The 17,079-nt window shown below is 34.9% G+C and overlaps 1 protein-coding gene across 7 annotated transcripts in view; it reads right to left on the reverse strand.

The window, feature by feature from the left end:
- Positions 1–355: 355 nt before the first annotated feature.
- The window catches only part of ESCO1 (establishment of sister chromatid cohesion N-acetyltransferase 1), a 66,228-nt gene continuing 49,504 nt past the window's right edge, over positions 356–17,079 (reverse strand). For 5 of the 7 annotated variants that reach the window (XM_036874649.1, XM_036874650.1, XM_036874645.1 and 2 more), the window contains 4 exons: positions 12,257–12,346; positions 9,578–9,721; positions 6,964–7,151; positions 357–1,663 (listed from right to left, as the gene is read on the reverse strand). In XM_036874649.1, coding sequence (XP_036730544.1) covers positions 1,516–1,663; positions 6,964–7,151; positions 9,578–9,721; positions 12,257–12,346 — 570 coding nt within the window. In that variant the 3' untranslated portion in view covers positions 357–1,515. Of the gene's footprint in view, positions 1,664–6,963; positions 7,152–9,577; positions 9,722–12,256; positions 12,347–12,895; positions 13,020–17,079 lie in introns of those variants that run through there. The other 2 variants (XM_036874651.1, XR_005022608.1) reach the window with 2 other exon arrangements.

Below are 17,079 nucleotides of genomic sequence, written 5' to 3' on the forward strand. Positions count from 1 at the left end.
GTCCCTGTCAGGCAAATGTTGAGACCAGGGATAACTAGAAGAGTCTCAAGCCCAAAGAGAAAAGCAGTGTTGAGAGTTGGACCATCATGATGAATCAGAGGGAAATATTTACACTGCCTTACCACTCCACCCTATAAAGACTACAGAGCCTTACACCACTCTATTAATTTTAAAAGCACACATCTAAGGGTGATAAAATATATACCTGTCTGTTAATCATAGTTTAAAAGCCCTAATTTTTCGCTGGTTTTAATTTCAGCTCATAAAATTAACCTACGTTAAATCACGGTGGCGCTTCACTCTTGGGCCATGGCTCTTTATTTCTTTGAAAGAGCAGAAAATTCTCATGTTAGGATCTTGTCTTTTGGAGATGTTACTGACATACTTATCCTATGGCAAACTGGTGAAAACTACCTTTTAAGAAGCCAGTGTTTTAATCTTATTTCAAGGTATCAAAACTAACAAACTTCCTGAAAAAGCACAATAATAATACACCATTATCACATTTATCACTTAGAAAAAGCTATCAAGTATTTTATTATTTTATTCTACATTATATACAGGTCATAAAAGGCCACAGCAGTTTTTCAACATATAAACCCTTTAAAAGTAGAGGGCACTATGAAGGATAGACAAGTATCAAAATGAAGTCCAATAATGAGGGCATATACCCAGTGTAGTATTTCTGAGGAGTAACGAAGCAGATACCAAGTCCTCCATATTTAGCTTGCAACTATTCCCCAGGTTTTTATAAATCTCTTTGGGATTGTTAACAGCCGAAGTGTGCCAGTTGCCATTTATTTTAAAAAGTGAAACCAGAATGAAAGAATAAATACACTAGAGGGTACCATTCTAATTCTAGTCACTTATAGCTCTCCAAGAAGGAAAGCCTCAATTCTTTTCCACCTTCCACCTTTTGCTGCTGTCAAGAAGCGGAAAGAGAGAAATGGAAGAAAAAGTTCGGCTTTGCTTTTTTGTGAGGATTCTTTTAAATTATATACCAGACCCTTTACGAATTAGCTTTGAGTTCCTAAACAGGTCACATCACTCCCTCCTTGAGCAATACTGCAAAAACATCGGTTTCCACTCTGAAAATACAGTCTTTAAAACTATAACTGGTATCAGCAGATCAATATAAAAAAATACAGTACCAAGCTACACTGGTATATTTCCATAATTAAGAACTTCAAAATATACTTATCACTGAGACCATAGTCCTTGCATTAGTTTCAGTCCACTATGAACAATTATCTGCTGCATGTAAACATGTCTAACTATAGATAAAATACATCAATCATAAATTTCTGTAAAAGATAATAAAATATCTTCTTTAAAAAACAAAACAACAATAAGCAATTACTGCATTTTTTCCAATTTTATGAAAATGGAACAACCTTACAGTTGTTGCCAGTCCTGAGTTCATTGTAATAAAAATGGCCCTAGTTCCTGGTTAAAGTCAGCAACCAATCCATTCTCTTCAGTAGATGTCTTCTGTACTGCAGGCATGAATTTATTTTAGGTGCTATTTTGTCCATTAATAAAATTATATACCAGAAACTGACCAGTGCCACAGTACTGTGTTGCAAACAGTTTTCCATCAGGAGTAGGATCTGAGAAAGCAATTTCTTCTTTACTCAAGTATGAGCCATATATAAAGTTACTCCTATTAAAAAAGGGGGGGGGAGAGTAGAAGGGTAAAAAAAAGTATATTATTTTTAATCATTAAAATTGGAAAAACCTGTCAAATAAAATTTAAATAGACTTTAGGTAATGCTGTATATTCTAGAAACTTAAAAATAATTGTCTTATAAAAGCAATCATAGTTTTAAAAACATTTACCCAACACCTTTTCACGATAAAAATACTCCAACAACTCTAAATAGAAGGAACTTCCTCAACCTGATAAACAGTATCAAAAGGCATCAAAGTTAATGGTAAAAGAAAGACTGAAAACTGTTCCTCAGACATCAGGAACAGGGTAATAAGGCTACGTCTGCTCACACCTCTTCTATTAAAACAGGAAAATTAGACAAGCAAAAGAAATAAGAAGCAACCACGCTGGAAAGGAAGAAGTAAAATTATCTCTTTTTACAGATGACATTATCTTTTATATACAAAAATCCTCCGGAATTCACAAAATAACTATTAGATCTAATAAAGAATGAGTTCAGCAAGTCTGTAGGATATAAGATCGATATTAAAAAATTAATTGTATTTCTATACACTTGCAATGAACAATTCAAAATGAAATTTAGAAAACAAGTCCATTTGCAATAACACTGAAAGAGTAAATACTTAGGATTAAATTTAGAGACATGCAAGACCTAAAAAATGATAACTATAGAGCGTTGTGGAAAGAAATTAAAGCCTACTTAAGTAAACACAGACATCCCACGTTTATGAATCAGAAGACTTAATATTGCTAAAACGGCATTACTCTCCAAATTGATCTATACTGGGCTTCTCTGCAAAAATTAACAAGCTGGTCCTAAAATTCATATGAAAATGCAAGAGAAACTGAATAGTGAAAAGAATCTTAAAAAAGAACAAATTTATAGAACTCACATTTCCTTATTTCAAAACTTACAACAAATCTACAGTATTCCAGACAGTGGGCTGCCGGCATAAGAGACCAATGGAATAGAACTGAGTCCAGACACAAACCCTCACATTTATGATCAATCTTTTTTTTTTTTTATTCTTGGCTGTGTTGGGTCTTCGTTTCTGTGTGAGGGCTTTCTCCAGTTGTGGCGAGCGGGGGCCACTCTTCATCGCGGTGCGCGGGCCTCTTCACTATCGCGGGCTCTCTTGCTGCGGCGCACAGGCTCCAGACGCGCAGGCTCAGTAATTGTGGCTCACGGGCCTAGCTGCTCCGCGGCACGTGGGATATTCCCAGACCAGGGCCCGAACCCGTGTCCCCTGCATTAGCAGGCAGATTCTCAACCATTGCGCCACCAGGGAAGCCCGATCAATCATTTTTGACAAAGGTGGCAAGATCATTCAATGGGAAAGAAAAGTCTCTCCACATTGAAAAGAATGAAGTTGGATCTTGCCTCACATCATACACAAAAATTTACTTAAAATGGATCAAAGACCTAAATATAAGAACTAAAATTATAAACTCTTGAAAGAAAATACAGGCCTAAATCTTTGTGGCCTTGGATGAGGATATTGTTTCTTAGATATGTGACAAGAAAAAAAGATATGTAATTTGGAGTTCAAAATTAAAAACTTCTGTGCTTCAAAGAATACTAAGAAGATGAAAGGACAATCATAAAATGGTAGAAAATATTTGCATATCATGTATCTGATAAGGGACTCATCTCCAGAATATATAAAGAACTATTACAACTCAACAAGACAAATGAACCGATTTAAAAATGGACATAGGATTGATTGAATAGGCATTTCTCTGAAGATATATATAAATGGCCAATAAACATCATTACCTATTAGGGAAATGTAAATCAAAAACCACAATGAAATACCACTTCATACCCACTAGGATGGCTAAAAAGACAGATAATAACAAGTGCTGGTGAGAATGAGGAGAAATTAGAACCCTTGTAACATTGCTCGTGGAGTTGTAAAACAGTGCAGCCACTTTGCAAAATAGTTCAGCAGGTCCTCAAAATGTTATATGGTTACCATATGGCCCAATTCTCCTACGTATGTACCAAAATAAATATACATATGCAAGTACTTCTCTCTTAACCAAGAGAAATAAAAATACACAGCCTTCCCTGGTGGCACAATGGTTAAGGATCCGCCTGCCAATGCAGGGGACGTGGGTTCGATCCCTGGTCAGGGAACTAAGATCCCACGTGCTGCGGGGCAACAAAGCCCGCACGCCACAACTACTGAGCTCGCGCTCCTCAACGAGAGAGGCTGCATGCCATGCACTCTGGAGCCTGCGCCACAACTAGAGAAGAGAAAACCCATACGCCACAACTAGAGAGAAGCCCATGCCACAATGAAGAGCCCGCATGCCACAACATGCGCCACAACGAAAAATCCCACATGCTGCAATGAAGATCCCACATGCCACAACAAAGACCCGATGCAGCTAAATAAATAAATAAACATTAAAAAAAAAATACAGTTCAGAATAGGCAAATCTATTGAGACAAAAGTAGATTATTGGTTGCCAGAAGCTGGGGGAGAAGGAAATGGGGAAATTGGGTATCAGGTTTTGGGGAGACTGAAGGAAATGTCTTAGAATTAGACAGTGGTGATGGTTACACAGCCTTCTAAATATACTAAAACCCAGTGAAGTGTCACTTTAAAAAGATGACCAAAAAGGCCACCTACTGAATGGGAGAGGATATTTGCAAATGATATATCCAGTAAGGAGTTAATACCCAAAATATACAGAGAACTCATACAACTCAACATCAAAAACAAAACCTGATTAAAACATGGGCAGAGAATCTGCAAAGGCATTTTCCCAAGGAAGACAAAAAGAGGGCCAACAGGCACATGGAAAGATGGCCAACATCACTAATCATCAGGAAAATGCAAATCAAAACCACAATGAGGTATCACCTCACACCTGTCGAAATGGCTATTTCAAAAAGACAACAAATATCAAGTGTTGGTGAGGATGTGGAGAAAAGGGAACACTCATGCACAGTTGGTAGAAATGTAAACTGGTGCAGCCACTATGGAAAACAGTATGGAAAGTCCTCAAAAAAATTAAAAATAGAACTACCATATATGACCATATAAATTCTACTCCTGAGTACTTACGCAAAGGAAAAAAAATACACATTAAAATAAATATATGCACCTCTGTGTTCATTGTAGCATTATTTACAATAAACAAGATATGAAAGCAACCTAAATGCCCATCAATAGATAAATAGATAAAGAAGATGTTGTGTGTATACACACAACCAGAGACATACACACAGACACAAACACACACAATGGAATATTACTCAGCCACAAAAAAGAATGAAATCTTGCCATTTACAACAACACGGACGGACCTAGAGGGTGAAATAAGTTAAAGAAAGAAAAATGCTGTATGATTTCACTTATACGTGGAATCTAAGATGCAAAACAAATGAACAAACATAACAAAACAGAAACACAATTATAGATACACAGAACAAATAGGTGGTTGCCAGAGGGAAGGCGGGGGTGGGAGGCGGGTAGGGAGAAATAGGTGCAGGAGATTAAGAGGCACAAACTTCCAGTTGTAAAATAAATGAGTCAATGGTATGAAACGCACAGTATGGAGAATATAGTCAATAACTACGTAATATCTTTGTATGGTGACGTATCTGTATCTAGACTTATTGTGGTGACCATTTTGAAATGTACAGAAATACGGAAACACTGTTGTGTAACAGGAACTAACATAGTGTTGTAGGTCAATTATACTTCAAATAAACAAACAAACTCATAAAAAGAGATCAGATTTATGGTTACGAGAGGTGGGGATTTGGGGAGAGGGGGTATTCGATGAAGGCAGTCAAAAGGTATAAACTTCTCGTTATATGATAAATAAGTACTAGGGATGTAATGTATAACATGATAAACATAATTAGCACTGCTGTGTGTTATTTATATATGAAAGTTGTTAAGAGAGTAAATCCTAAGAGTTCTCATCACAAGGAAAAAATTTTTTCTATTTCTTTAATTTTGCATCTATATGAGATGGTGGATGTTCACTGCACTTATTGTGATCATCATGTCATGATGTATGTTAAGTCACATCATTTGTCGTACACCTTAAACTTATACAGTGTTGCATGTCAATCATAACTCAATAAAATTGGAAGAAAAAATGGTTAATTAAAAACAAGATAAATTTTGTGCTATGTACTTATATCTCAATAAAGCTGTTATTTTTAAATGTTTTAAATTTTGCCAGGATATAGACTATTAGTAGAATTTTCATATTGTAATCGTAACAAGGTGAGATGGGTACATAAAGGAACAATAAACGAAAAAAGTTAGAAACCTCTATGGTTTTAACAGGAAGCTTAGAGTGGCAATCTCAGTATCACACAGAACAAACACAATGACTACAATGTTTTATGTTTTTATAAACTAGAACCATCTTATGGTTTTGACAAGACCTAAGTTTTACAAGATTTAAAGGAGGGACAATACCCTCATTTAGGACAATTATTTAATCAGCTGCATTTTCCAGGTTTAGTTCTGAAAGAGCTAAAAACAGACCTGCCTCTTGTCAAGAGAAGGGTAGGTAGATCTAAGCCCTTCTGGATCACTACTCATTGATGAAATAAAAATAAGGGAGAGAGACCTGAAACACAGTAAGGCTCTAAGAGACTTAAGAGTCTTAGGATCTCACTTACAACAATAATGGATTACTTTGAAAGCTATACCTATAAGTAGTAGTAGATAGGTATTCTATGAATAAACAGATACAAGAGACGAACCTAAAAAACCTCATTTGCATGATTAATTTAAACCTCTTTCATTAATCCTTTAGCAAAGATGCTTTAAAGAGCAAAAAACATGTAATTTTCTGAATCTTCTCCTTTATACCTTTGATTAAAAATCAAGCAATAAAAGCAAGAAGAAAAACTATTAAGAGATTTAGATTATTTATAAATACTATTCTTAAGACAAATTTTCCCAAAAGCTAAACGCCCAAGAAACTTCCCATACTTCTTTGGTTATCTTTAAAATTCTCTAATATTGAACGCAATTTGAAATAAGTGGGTTATTTTGGCCTGATATCATAGATGCAAATTGAAAAAGTTAAAATGGTTTAATAATACTTAACCAATAGTGCTTTCTTCCCCCTCAGGTTAACTTCACATAAAAAGCACTCACAGATCCAACATACTGACAATCTTATGCAGATTTTAAATTAATATAAACAAAGGTTACACATTTAAGATTAACTAAATGCCAATCTTTATATAAAACTCTGCTTAAATCCTAAACTACTGAAAATGACTTGAAGAATTACATTTAAGTTACCTTAGGCATTCAATCATGCGAGAAGCAATTTTCTTCCGACGCATCATGCTGGACACCCATATGCGGCTGACCCCACAGATTGCAGGCTCTGGCAATGTTGAGCAGCACCAGGCTTTCTGCCTTTCAAATCTGACTTTTTCTTCTTCTGACCTGATAACTGGAAGTTTTTCTTCTATAACTCTGTAGCCCTATATGTAGCAAAATAGGGGGAAAATTTTAAACTTTATTTATTTTTATTGGAGTATAGTTGATTTACAATGTTGTGTCAGTCTCTGCTGCATGGCAAAGTGACTCCACTATACACACAGACATTGTTGGAGGGGCGAGAATTTTAAAGTGGGAATATTATTAAGCAACTGTCTAGTACTGACCTTAGTGAGGAGGTCACTACTGTTGTCTGGCTTCTTAACAAACTATGGGAACCACTCACGCTTTCACCCTCATTTTAGGAAATAAACAGACCTGGATCTACATTCTGTTCTCACTAGTTATGTGACCATGAGATAAAGTTACTTAATTATGCTCTGGGTTCCCTACCAATAAATTGGAACTCTCCACCACCTCCTTCAGAGAATTGCTGAGATTAAATAAGGAAATATATACAAAGCAGCCTGCCATCACAGCTGGCACATAATAGGAACTGAATGCTAATTTTCTCTACCTCCCATATCCTAGGACCAGCAAAAGGACATGTTAAGAACTCGGCAGTCACAACTGTTTCTGGGACTGCTGCCATAGTTCTAGGGTTCACAGCTGTGCAGGAACTAGGATGAGGGATGGCAGAGGAATCAAGAGTTAAAAAGGTCCTTTCCCTACACTCCTACCTCTTAAAAAAATAAATAAATACTCTAAAAAAACATACATCTCTTCTGCCAGTCTAGTGGCCAAAAAGGGACATGGCTAGCCTTCTGATGGGACATGGTACACAAGTTAAAACAATCAGACAACACAAGTGAGAGTTAACAAAGAACAAATAAGCAAATATTACACAACTATGTTCTACTCTAAACACTGCTACAAGTCATTTTTGGAACTAGGTAGAATAAAAATTTAAAAAACACAAGGGTGGGGAGTTCCCTGATAGTCTAGTGGTTAGGACTCAGTGCTTTCACTGCCGTGGCCAATTCAATCCCTGGTCAGGGATCTGAGCTCCCGCAAGCCATGCAGCGCGGCCAAAAAAAAAAAAAAAAACAAAAACAAACCCCAGAAAACTACAAGGGTTTACTAAAGAACATTCATTGTGAACAACAACAACCAAATAAAAAACACTGTAAGAAACAGTCAAAAACAAGACAGATGTCTGCAATTTCTTTTAATGCTTAGTCATTTGCCAAACAGATGTAAGAATGCTCTATCATAAAATTTGCAAATATCTTTGTCACTGTGCAAATCTGACTTCAAATATTTAATTTCCCTCATCTAATTAACTTCATTTGTTTCAATCATCAATTTTGTCTAAAAACTGATACTTCCCTCAAGTCGGTATCTTACTATTAACCCTCCTCAGGAGTAATAAATCATGCTAGTTGGAGTGAAATTAAGGGAGGTGAGTTGCTAAGGACAATCCTTAAACACACAACAGTTATTCAATACACACTGAAAGCACTGTGGCATTCAGGAAAATCAAGCATGACATTGTTGATATCTCTTAAAAGTGGGACAATCAAGACTCAGGGACCTATCAAGCGGATAAATGATAAAGCAAAGAATAAATCCACTGCAATGAAAAAATAAACCCACACGATTTGTACTATGCAAAAATTAACTCAATTACAGTATGGCAAGCTTCTATGAGTTAGTCATTTTATATCAAATTTGTATCTCCAAACTACTTTGTCAGCTATTTAAATCAAATTTGTAATTACAAACAGCAAGATTCATAAACTACACAATTTCAGGTTGAATTTTTTTAATGCAGCTTAACATATGGAAATTAACTCACGCAGATTTGTTTTGACTTTGTACTTTATTAGAAAATTTTATGATGAAGCATACACTTGCAGGCAACTAAAAGATACTATTGTTTGTTTTTTTGCACAATTTGGCTCTTAAACACAAGCCAAGTCCTCATCTAGAGCTCAACCAAAGAAGTGGTGATCCACTGCAGGGGTGCGCAACTTTTCATAAAGGGCCAGGCAATAAGTATTTTAGGCTTTGCAGCATACCTGGCCTCTGTTGCAACTACTCAACTCAGTCTTTGTAGTGTGAAAGCAGCCACAGACAATATGTAAGCAAATGGGCATGGCTGTGTTACAATAAAACTTTATAAAAACAGGCTGGATTTTGCCTTCAGGCTGTAATTTGCCAACCCTTGATTTATTCCAGTGCTGAAGGGACTGAGACAGACATTACGTTAGCAGCCAACAAGGAAACTTCCCGAACAAAATTTAATAGTACTTTTGATTTATAGAATTTTTCTCTTATACTTTATACTGACTTGAGAAACTAATTCCCATGCAAGATACAACTCCACTGTAGTAAAGAATTACACACAGGAATTCTTGCATTCATACTCTTCCTTACATAAAATGCTGAAAAATTTACCAGGATTATGTTATTCCTGTAACTCTTTAAACACCATACTACATACGACCACTCTTTAAAAATCACTTACCCATTGGATATGTTCTGCAATTAGGCAACCAACTACTTTTTTGTCATTAGAAATAAAGAGAAGTGTTTTTGTTCTGGAATAGCACATTAGTGGAGCCTGCTGGAAACCTAAATCATTATCAACCATCTCTCTAATCTCGTCAACCTGCCAAATAAAGAACAATATTTTTTTTAACAACAAAAGCATTTTATATATGTAAAAATATACTATTTCAGTTCAATAAATTGAGTGTATTATTCCAAGCAGGATATCCTCTGAAGAGTGCTTCTGAATGACTGTCCTGACCAATAAATGTTTTTCAAGCCCTGTGGACCAATTTGCAAAAGGAGGAAAGAGTGGAGAGTAATGTCAAGCCCAGCAGTCTGGGAACAAGAGTGAGAGCTCCTACAATAGGTAATAAGAACAAAGACTTCCCATTAGAAGGATCATGGGTTTGAGTATTGGAGAGAACTTCACTGGAATCTTCGCCAGGCAAGCCACGCTTTTCTTCTTCGCAAGGCTTAATGAGTACTCTCATCAGTAAAATGCAGGTGAACACAGAGGACAGACATAAATGTTTACTCCTTATCAACCATTTATAGGCCAGACATTATGCAAAGCACTTTATCAATAGTATCTGATTTAAATCCAACACCTCTTAGAGGCTTATAGTTTCTTTTGCATACGGAAGAAATAAAATTCAAAAGTAACTTTCCCATGTCAGATATGGGACATCTAGAACCAAAAAGCTGGGATTTCTGGGATTTGAACCTATAATGTTAATATGGCATCACACTGCTTCTTTCTGTTTACCTCCTAGAATTGTGGTCAAGGTCAAATACGATAAGCTCAAACTTTTATAGGTTCTCAAAGTCAAGATTTTTGTAGGCACTCAAACATTAGTTCCTTCCCCAGTTAAAAAATAATCTGTAAATATTCAGTCCAATAAACATTCATTTGTGACACTAAGTTTAAAATGCAAATAACACCTAAGAGGGTTAAGTACTCACACCTCTGACAAGCAGAATACCATGTAATACATCTCTTATTCAGTGATGAAAACTTAAGTCCTCTTAATCCTAAAACAATATCCCACAATACAATACTTGACTCAGTTCCTAAAGGCAAATGACTCACAATTCCTTAGATTTTAATTTTTAACCTATTATGGGTTACTAACCAGTAACATACTGAATTGTAGGTTACTAAGAGTCCGTCCTGAGAAATGAAAATGAGGAAATTAGAATTTCCTGTGGAGTCTTGGTAAGAAATGTCTGGACGCCACATGCAGTAAAGCAAAGTACCCACTGTGCATTTCCAAATGATAACAGTTGGAATTCCAAAAAGTCCATAATTTAATTTTCATTTAGTCAATTACTAATCCAACATTAATTCAACAAGTATTTGTTTCTGTGCAAGGATCAATGTTTCAAATACAAGACAGGTTTATGTGCCATTCTAAATACTACTTGTCTATACTGTTCAGCAGTGGTGGGCTTATTTGAGTATCGGGTATTGTTCAGTTATATATTCAGGGTACCTGAAAAGTCAGGAACCACAGGATAAACTTATACAAATGATCCTTGAACAACACAGGTTTGAACAGGATGGGTCCACTTTTACATGGATATTTTTCAATAGTAAATACTTCAGTACTACATGGTCCGTGGTTGGTTGAATCCGAAGATACAGAGGAACCTAGCACACCGAATTATATGTAGATTAACACTGCCTCCCCCAACCGTTGTTCAAGGATCAACTGTACTGTAAGTGGAATGTTAGCTATATTTTCAAATAACAGGTTCAAAGTGTTTTTCTTCAACCTCCCTTTCAGGTGAAGTATTCCTAAATCTAAAGAGGTCCAACTATTAACCTGAGAAAAGTAAATAAACTACTTTCCCTGTGTTTCTAGATATGTTGAAAACACTCTAGTTTAATTAAGTTTTTCAGATAAACAATCAGACCCATTGCTTTACATTATGAGGTACTTCTGAAAAAGCATCTGGAGGAAAAACATTTTGAGTATATTATTTGAAAATGTAATTAATATATTCATTAAAAATAAGTTTGTCCTATGGCCTCCTGACATTTAGGGTACTCTATATAAATAAAATGGTTCCAGACTTCATTATCTCTCTGGTTCATTTCTCTGAACCCTAAATTGGACTAAAACCTGGCTCACACTAGATAAGAGGATTTTAAGTTTTCTCCGTTACATTTATAAATCAGAATATATCTGATTTTCTACCTTAAGATTACGATTACTTCATGTTTAACTTAAGGATAACTATGATCTACTACTATATCCCCTTCTGCAATAAGCTTTTATTTAGAAATTTACTCTCAGAATAAAATGACATTTATTAATTTTAGTTTTATAAATTATGATTCAGATTTTTATTTTAATTTTGATTCTTGAAATCACTTATGTGGCATTATTCATTACTATGCCTTCATACCATCACTCAAATTACTGGTAATATGAGACAGTAATCAATCAATCCACTAAAAATTCATTTCACTTATGCTAGATACACTACAAAGTTAAAGCATAATTTTTCAGTTGGGTTGTGACTAAATGCTTATTTCTTGTTTTCAGAACTGGTTTTTAAATGTGCTCTGCCAGCAATAAGTTATACTCTTAAAATTAGCTGCAAAACTCTACTATTCATTCTGTGTGAAATTTCACTGGAAATTTACCTTTTTCAGGGCATACTTTGGGTCTTCAGGAAGAACCATTATTATCCTGCCATCAGGATATTCAGCTAGAATTCTTTCTTTTTTCCAACCCTAGACATATATATTAAAAAAAGAATTAATTTATTTATCACATTTCATACATCATATTCATGTACAATAAGAAAAATATATCAATGTGTCTAAAAATTACAGACACGGAAAAGTATATGCTCGTTAATATTTAATGAGACATGATAAATCAGCTAATTTGTATAATAGGTATAATACAAGCTAATTTCTCTCTACTATTCATTCAGAGATCTAATACCACAACAGCATTTCTAATTTATCATTTCCCATTTTAAATTAATTTTGAAAATGACACACCAAAAGCAAGCCCCTTAAGGTCAGTGATTCCCAGCACCTAAAGGATAACTCACCCAGTTTCTTGATAAGAGAATTAAAGTCTTAAATTTCTTTGGAACATCGTTACCTCCACAAACAAACACTCATGGTTTTATGTCTGGCATGCCAAAGACCTCCAGGAGGTTTTAAATGAACTGATTTGCATGCAGTAGCCCAATATGTAAGGAATAGTTTTTATTCTTATTGATCACAACTATCAAAGTCACAAGAAGGATACTATAAAAATATAACTACCTTCTAAGAATCTAATAGGGAAGGAGAGGCTACGTTGTGTGTATCTGAAGTTAAACATACTCAAAAAAAGAGAGGTAATAAACTCTTCTTCAGATCCACACTCGTGGTGATTAATGAGCAGAACCTGCATGAAAAAAAAAACAAAACAAAAGCCACTTAAATCTAGTAAGATGGGACTGAACCAGAGGTTAAAACTAGGAGCTTTGAAGTTAAAAGTAAGTACAGAAGGAATGAGCTTAACTGGTTGTTCCATTTGTCTTACCCAACCAACTTTAAATAAAAATGCCTTTCAAGAAGCAATATGTACTTCTATTAAAGAAAACCAGCACCTTCTTTCTGAGATTTGTTTGAGAATATTAAAGCTCAATGAAACCAAGAAAAAGGCAACTATATTTTTAAAAATACTATGGCAAGTCTGAAAGGAGGTTGATTTTCTTAAATAATCCAGAATGGTCTTTTTGGGAGAGGGCAGGATCTTAGCTGGGGACAAAAAGTCTAGAAACAAACTTGGTATAAATCACAATTTGGATTAAAGTATTTAAAATCAGAATTTGTTTAAAAAACAGAGCACCCAAAGGTAAAGTAAAATTCAGACTATAATTATGATGGTAATGCGTTCCCAAGATTTGAGAAGAAAAAAGGAGTAGAAACAATAGTTACAGAAGTCATTTTTTTCAAACTAGAAACGAAATCTGAATCATATCCAGACTTGAATGTAGGTAAATGCTTTAAAAAGGCATAAAAGATATCACCCTCTTTAAAAACAAATTTACATTAATATGTTATTTTTGGGAAAAGTTTTAAAAATAAATCTATTTCACATAAAATGAAAATGGAGACTTTTCATTTTAAAAACTAAACGACAAATTCAATGAAAAGCTATAATTTAAGTAACCCCAACTTATAACAAAGCCATACGTCCTGAACTGAATTACCTAAAGATAATTTGATAAGCTATTTTCCTACTGTCTTTAAAAATAACAATACTGGTCTAACGTCATTATATTGCACCGTAGGCACTAGATACATTATTTTGCTTTACTGACTTTTTAGTACAAAACTTTCTCTTGAAACAAGTTGAGACTTGCATGTTCACACAGGAAATATGTTATCACAATTGGATTTGATACAATTTTTTAAAATGTTTTAAATATGATTGTTTTTTCATGTACATGTATAAGAAGCAGGAATTGCAAAGGGCAGAGTTATTACTGCTTAGGTTTCTAATGTTCATGAAGACAGCATATTTAAGTGAAAACTTTTTAAGAGTTCTGGAATAAAATTTCAGGGTTTAAATCCCATTTCTTGGTAGTTGCTAGCTATACGGTCTTGGGCGAATCACTGGAACTCTCCTTGTTTCCTGACCTAGGCTATGGACAAAATCGCTGTCATCACATTCATTACTTAGGAGTTTAGAGGACTGCATTTAAGAGATGATACCTCACAGAGAGTAGCCACTCAGTAACTCTTAGTAACTTCCACTCTACCTTCCTAATGGCATCAAACTAAAATCCATGTACTACTTTAAGAAAACACAATTAATAAAGTCCCCAAAGTTAAATACGACAATAAATTCAAATCCTGGACAAGGCAAAGATGAAAGAACCAAGTTGGCTAATATCTGTCAAATAAGATACTAAAGACATTTATATGCTTCAACTGCAGTTAACTCTTTCCTGGAGTCAATAACCACATGATCCTCCTATCTTTAGAATACTTAGATGAGATGAAATGTGTCTGCTACTTGAAACTGAGGCAGAGGTGGAGGTTTTGGGAAGGGTAAATGCAATTTAGAGGAAGAACCAAATAGCCACAGCTTTTTTACAAAGATATAAATTTCAATGCAGTGCATTTACACCTTTCACCTTTAGCTCTAACATGTTACACATATCCCTCTGCTAGCAAGTGGTATTTTCCAAACCCCAAATATTCTTAATTCACCCATCCGGCTACTGAAAAGCAGAACGCTTTACACTGCTGATAGCAATCAATGATTTTTTTTTGGCCCCAACCCCACTGTAGTTACTCTAGACTTCAGAGTCTAAAGAATGGAAGGGGTTTTTCCTCTTTTTCCATTTGAAAAAGATTACAATTGAAAACAAAATACACTGGGTGGTGAATATATTGATGTATACAATTGTTGAAATTCATCAACCAAACATTTAGATCTGTGCGTTCAAGTTATATACGTTCATACTAATCACTTTCATAAAAGGCTGAATGGAAATACCCATGAAAGAATACCCTGAAAAATAAAACCAATAACCAGCTTTTCAAAAAAATTATCAACAAATATGGCAAGGAAAAAAAAAAAAAAAGACCTAGAGGGAGAAACTTTAGATTAAAAGAGATTTAACAGACATACCAACCAATGCAACATATGGACCTTAATTCAAACAGTATAGAAAATTACGAGATATTTGGGGAGATTCTGAACCCTGAGGGAATATCTGATATTAAGGAATTAAATTTTAAAGGTGTGGTTATACTCTTTAAATCCTGTTTATGGTAAAAAAAAAAAAAAAAAAAAAAGAGTAATCTTTTCATCTTTTAAAAATACATATTTAAAAATATCCACTAAAATGATAATGTGATACCTGGGTTTCACTTTAAAATAATTAGGAGGGTTGGATGCAAGAAGATTTCCCATGAATTGTGACTTGTTAAAGCTAAGTGATGAGTACCTGGAGACTCACTGTTTGGTGGTGGGGATGGGGGGCGAGATGGGGTAGACTGTTTTGGAAAGTTAAAATCACCCACTGTCAAAACTGTGCCCAAGGCCCAAGGCTTGCTCAAATACCATTTATTCAGAAGTGAAAAATGAATGTCAAATGAATCCAGTCAGCAGAGTGGTTAGACCTGAGGCTGGGAAAAGCACTGACTGCAGTGGGGGCACAGAGCGGCTTCTGAGATGCTAGTGGTGTTTCTTGTCATGTGGGTGTTCACTTTGCAAAACTACACCATTAAGCTGAGCACTCATTATTTGGGTACCTTTCTTTACATGTTGTATTTCAATTAAAATTTTACTTAAAATTACTAAAGGAATTTGAAAAACAGACATTTTTAGTTCGACAGCAAGTCTAACACTTTTTATATGTTGAAGTAGATATATTCTAAACACCATCTCTTTTTAAAATTTTAAGTCTTCAGAAACAAAAGTAAATTAAAATTAACTCAGAAACAAAAGTAAATTAAAATTAACTCATTCAAAATTCGGTCACATGCTTTTTTTGACAGTACCCAAGGCAGAAAGCATAAAAAACTGCAGAAAAACTGCGTAAGAGAAACAAATTATAGACTCTTGAAATATATAAAAATATTTTGTTGAAATGAATTTTAAACGTAAATATGTACTTATGAATATTTTAAAAGTCAGCAAGGACATACACCAAAATATAAACAGAGGTTATCTGAGTGATTTAATTTTTTTCCTTTTAGTTTATCTGTATTTCCTGTTTTTTCTACTTTAATAAAATGGTATAATAAAACTATTAATATACTTTAACTACCCCCAAGCAGCTGGTTTTAATTCATGTTTGGATACTCTGCAAAAATAATCTTGTATTAACAACAATAATGATGAAGATGTGTTTCCATGCCCTCTCCAGGCACACCACCTTTCCCGAATCTCCATGTGTTCACCAACCCAAAAGCTCTCTGAACCCTGTCCTTCTGGGTTTTTTGGAGGCTTCACTACAGAGGCAGGATTGATCAAATCATTGGCCACTGGTAACAGAACTCAATCTCCAGCCCCTCTCCCCTCCCCAGGATCAGGGTGTGAGAATTGAAAGTTCCAACCCTCTGTAGTCGGCTACACTGGCAAACAACACCCCGTCCTTGGGTGAGTTCCAAAGGTCATCTCGTTAACGTAACAAAAGACACTTTCTCCCATCACTTAGGAAATTCCAAAGGTTTTGGGAGCTGTGAGTCAGGACAAGCACTGAAGATGGGGTCAATTATTTCTGAGCTAAATTTATTGTACACACAATATATTTTGTTGAAATTCAAATAAAATAATAAGAACCTAGTCTATTACTCATGGACCCTAGAGCCAACTACGTCACTCACTAGCTGTGTGATTTCAGGCAAAATACATATCCTTCTTTCTGCTGTTTCCTCATTTATAAATTAATTGTAACTACTTAGTGATCTGCTAAAAGAACTAAGAGGAGTTTAATATGGGT

Source organism: Balaenoptera musculus, chromosome 14 (genome assembly GCF_009873245.2).
Source record: "Balaenoptera musculus isolate JJ_BM4_2016_0621 chromosome 14, mBalMus1.pri.v3, whole genome shotgun sequence".
Lineage (NCBI taxonomy): Eukaryota > Metazoa > Chordata > Mammalia > Artiodactyla > Balaenopteridae > Balaenoptera > Balaenoptera musculus.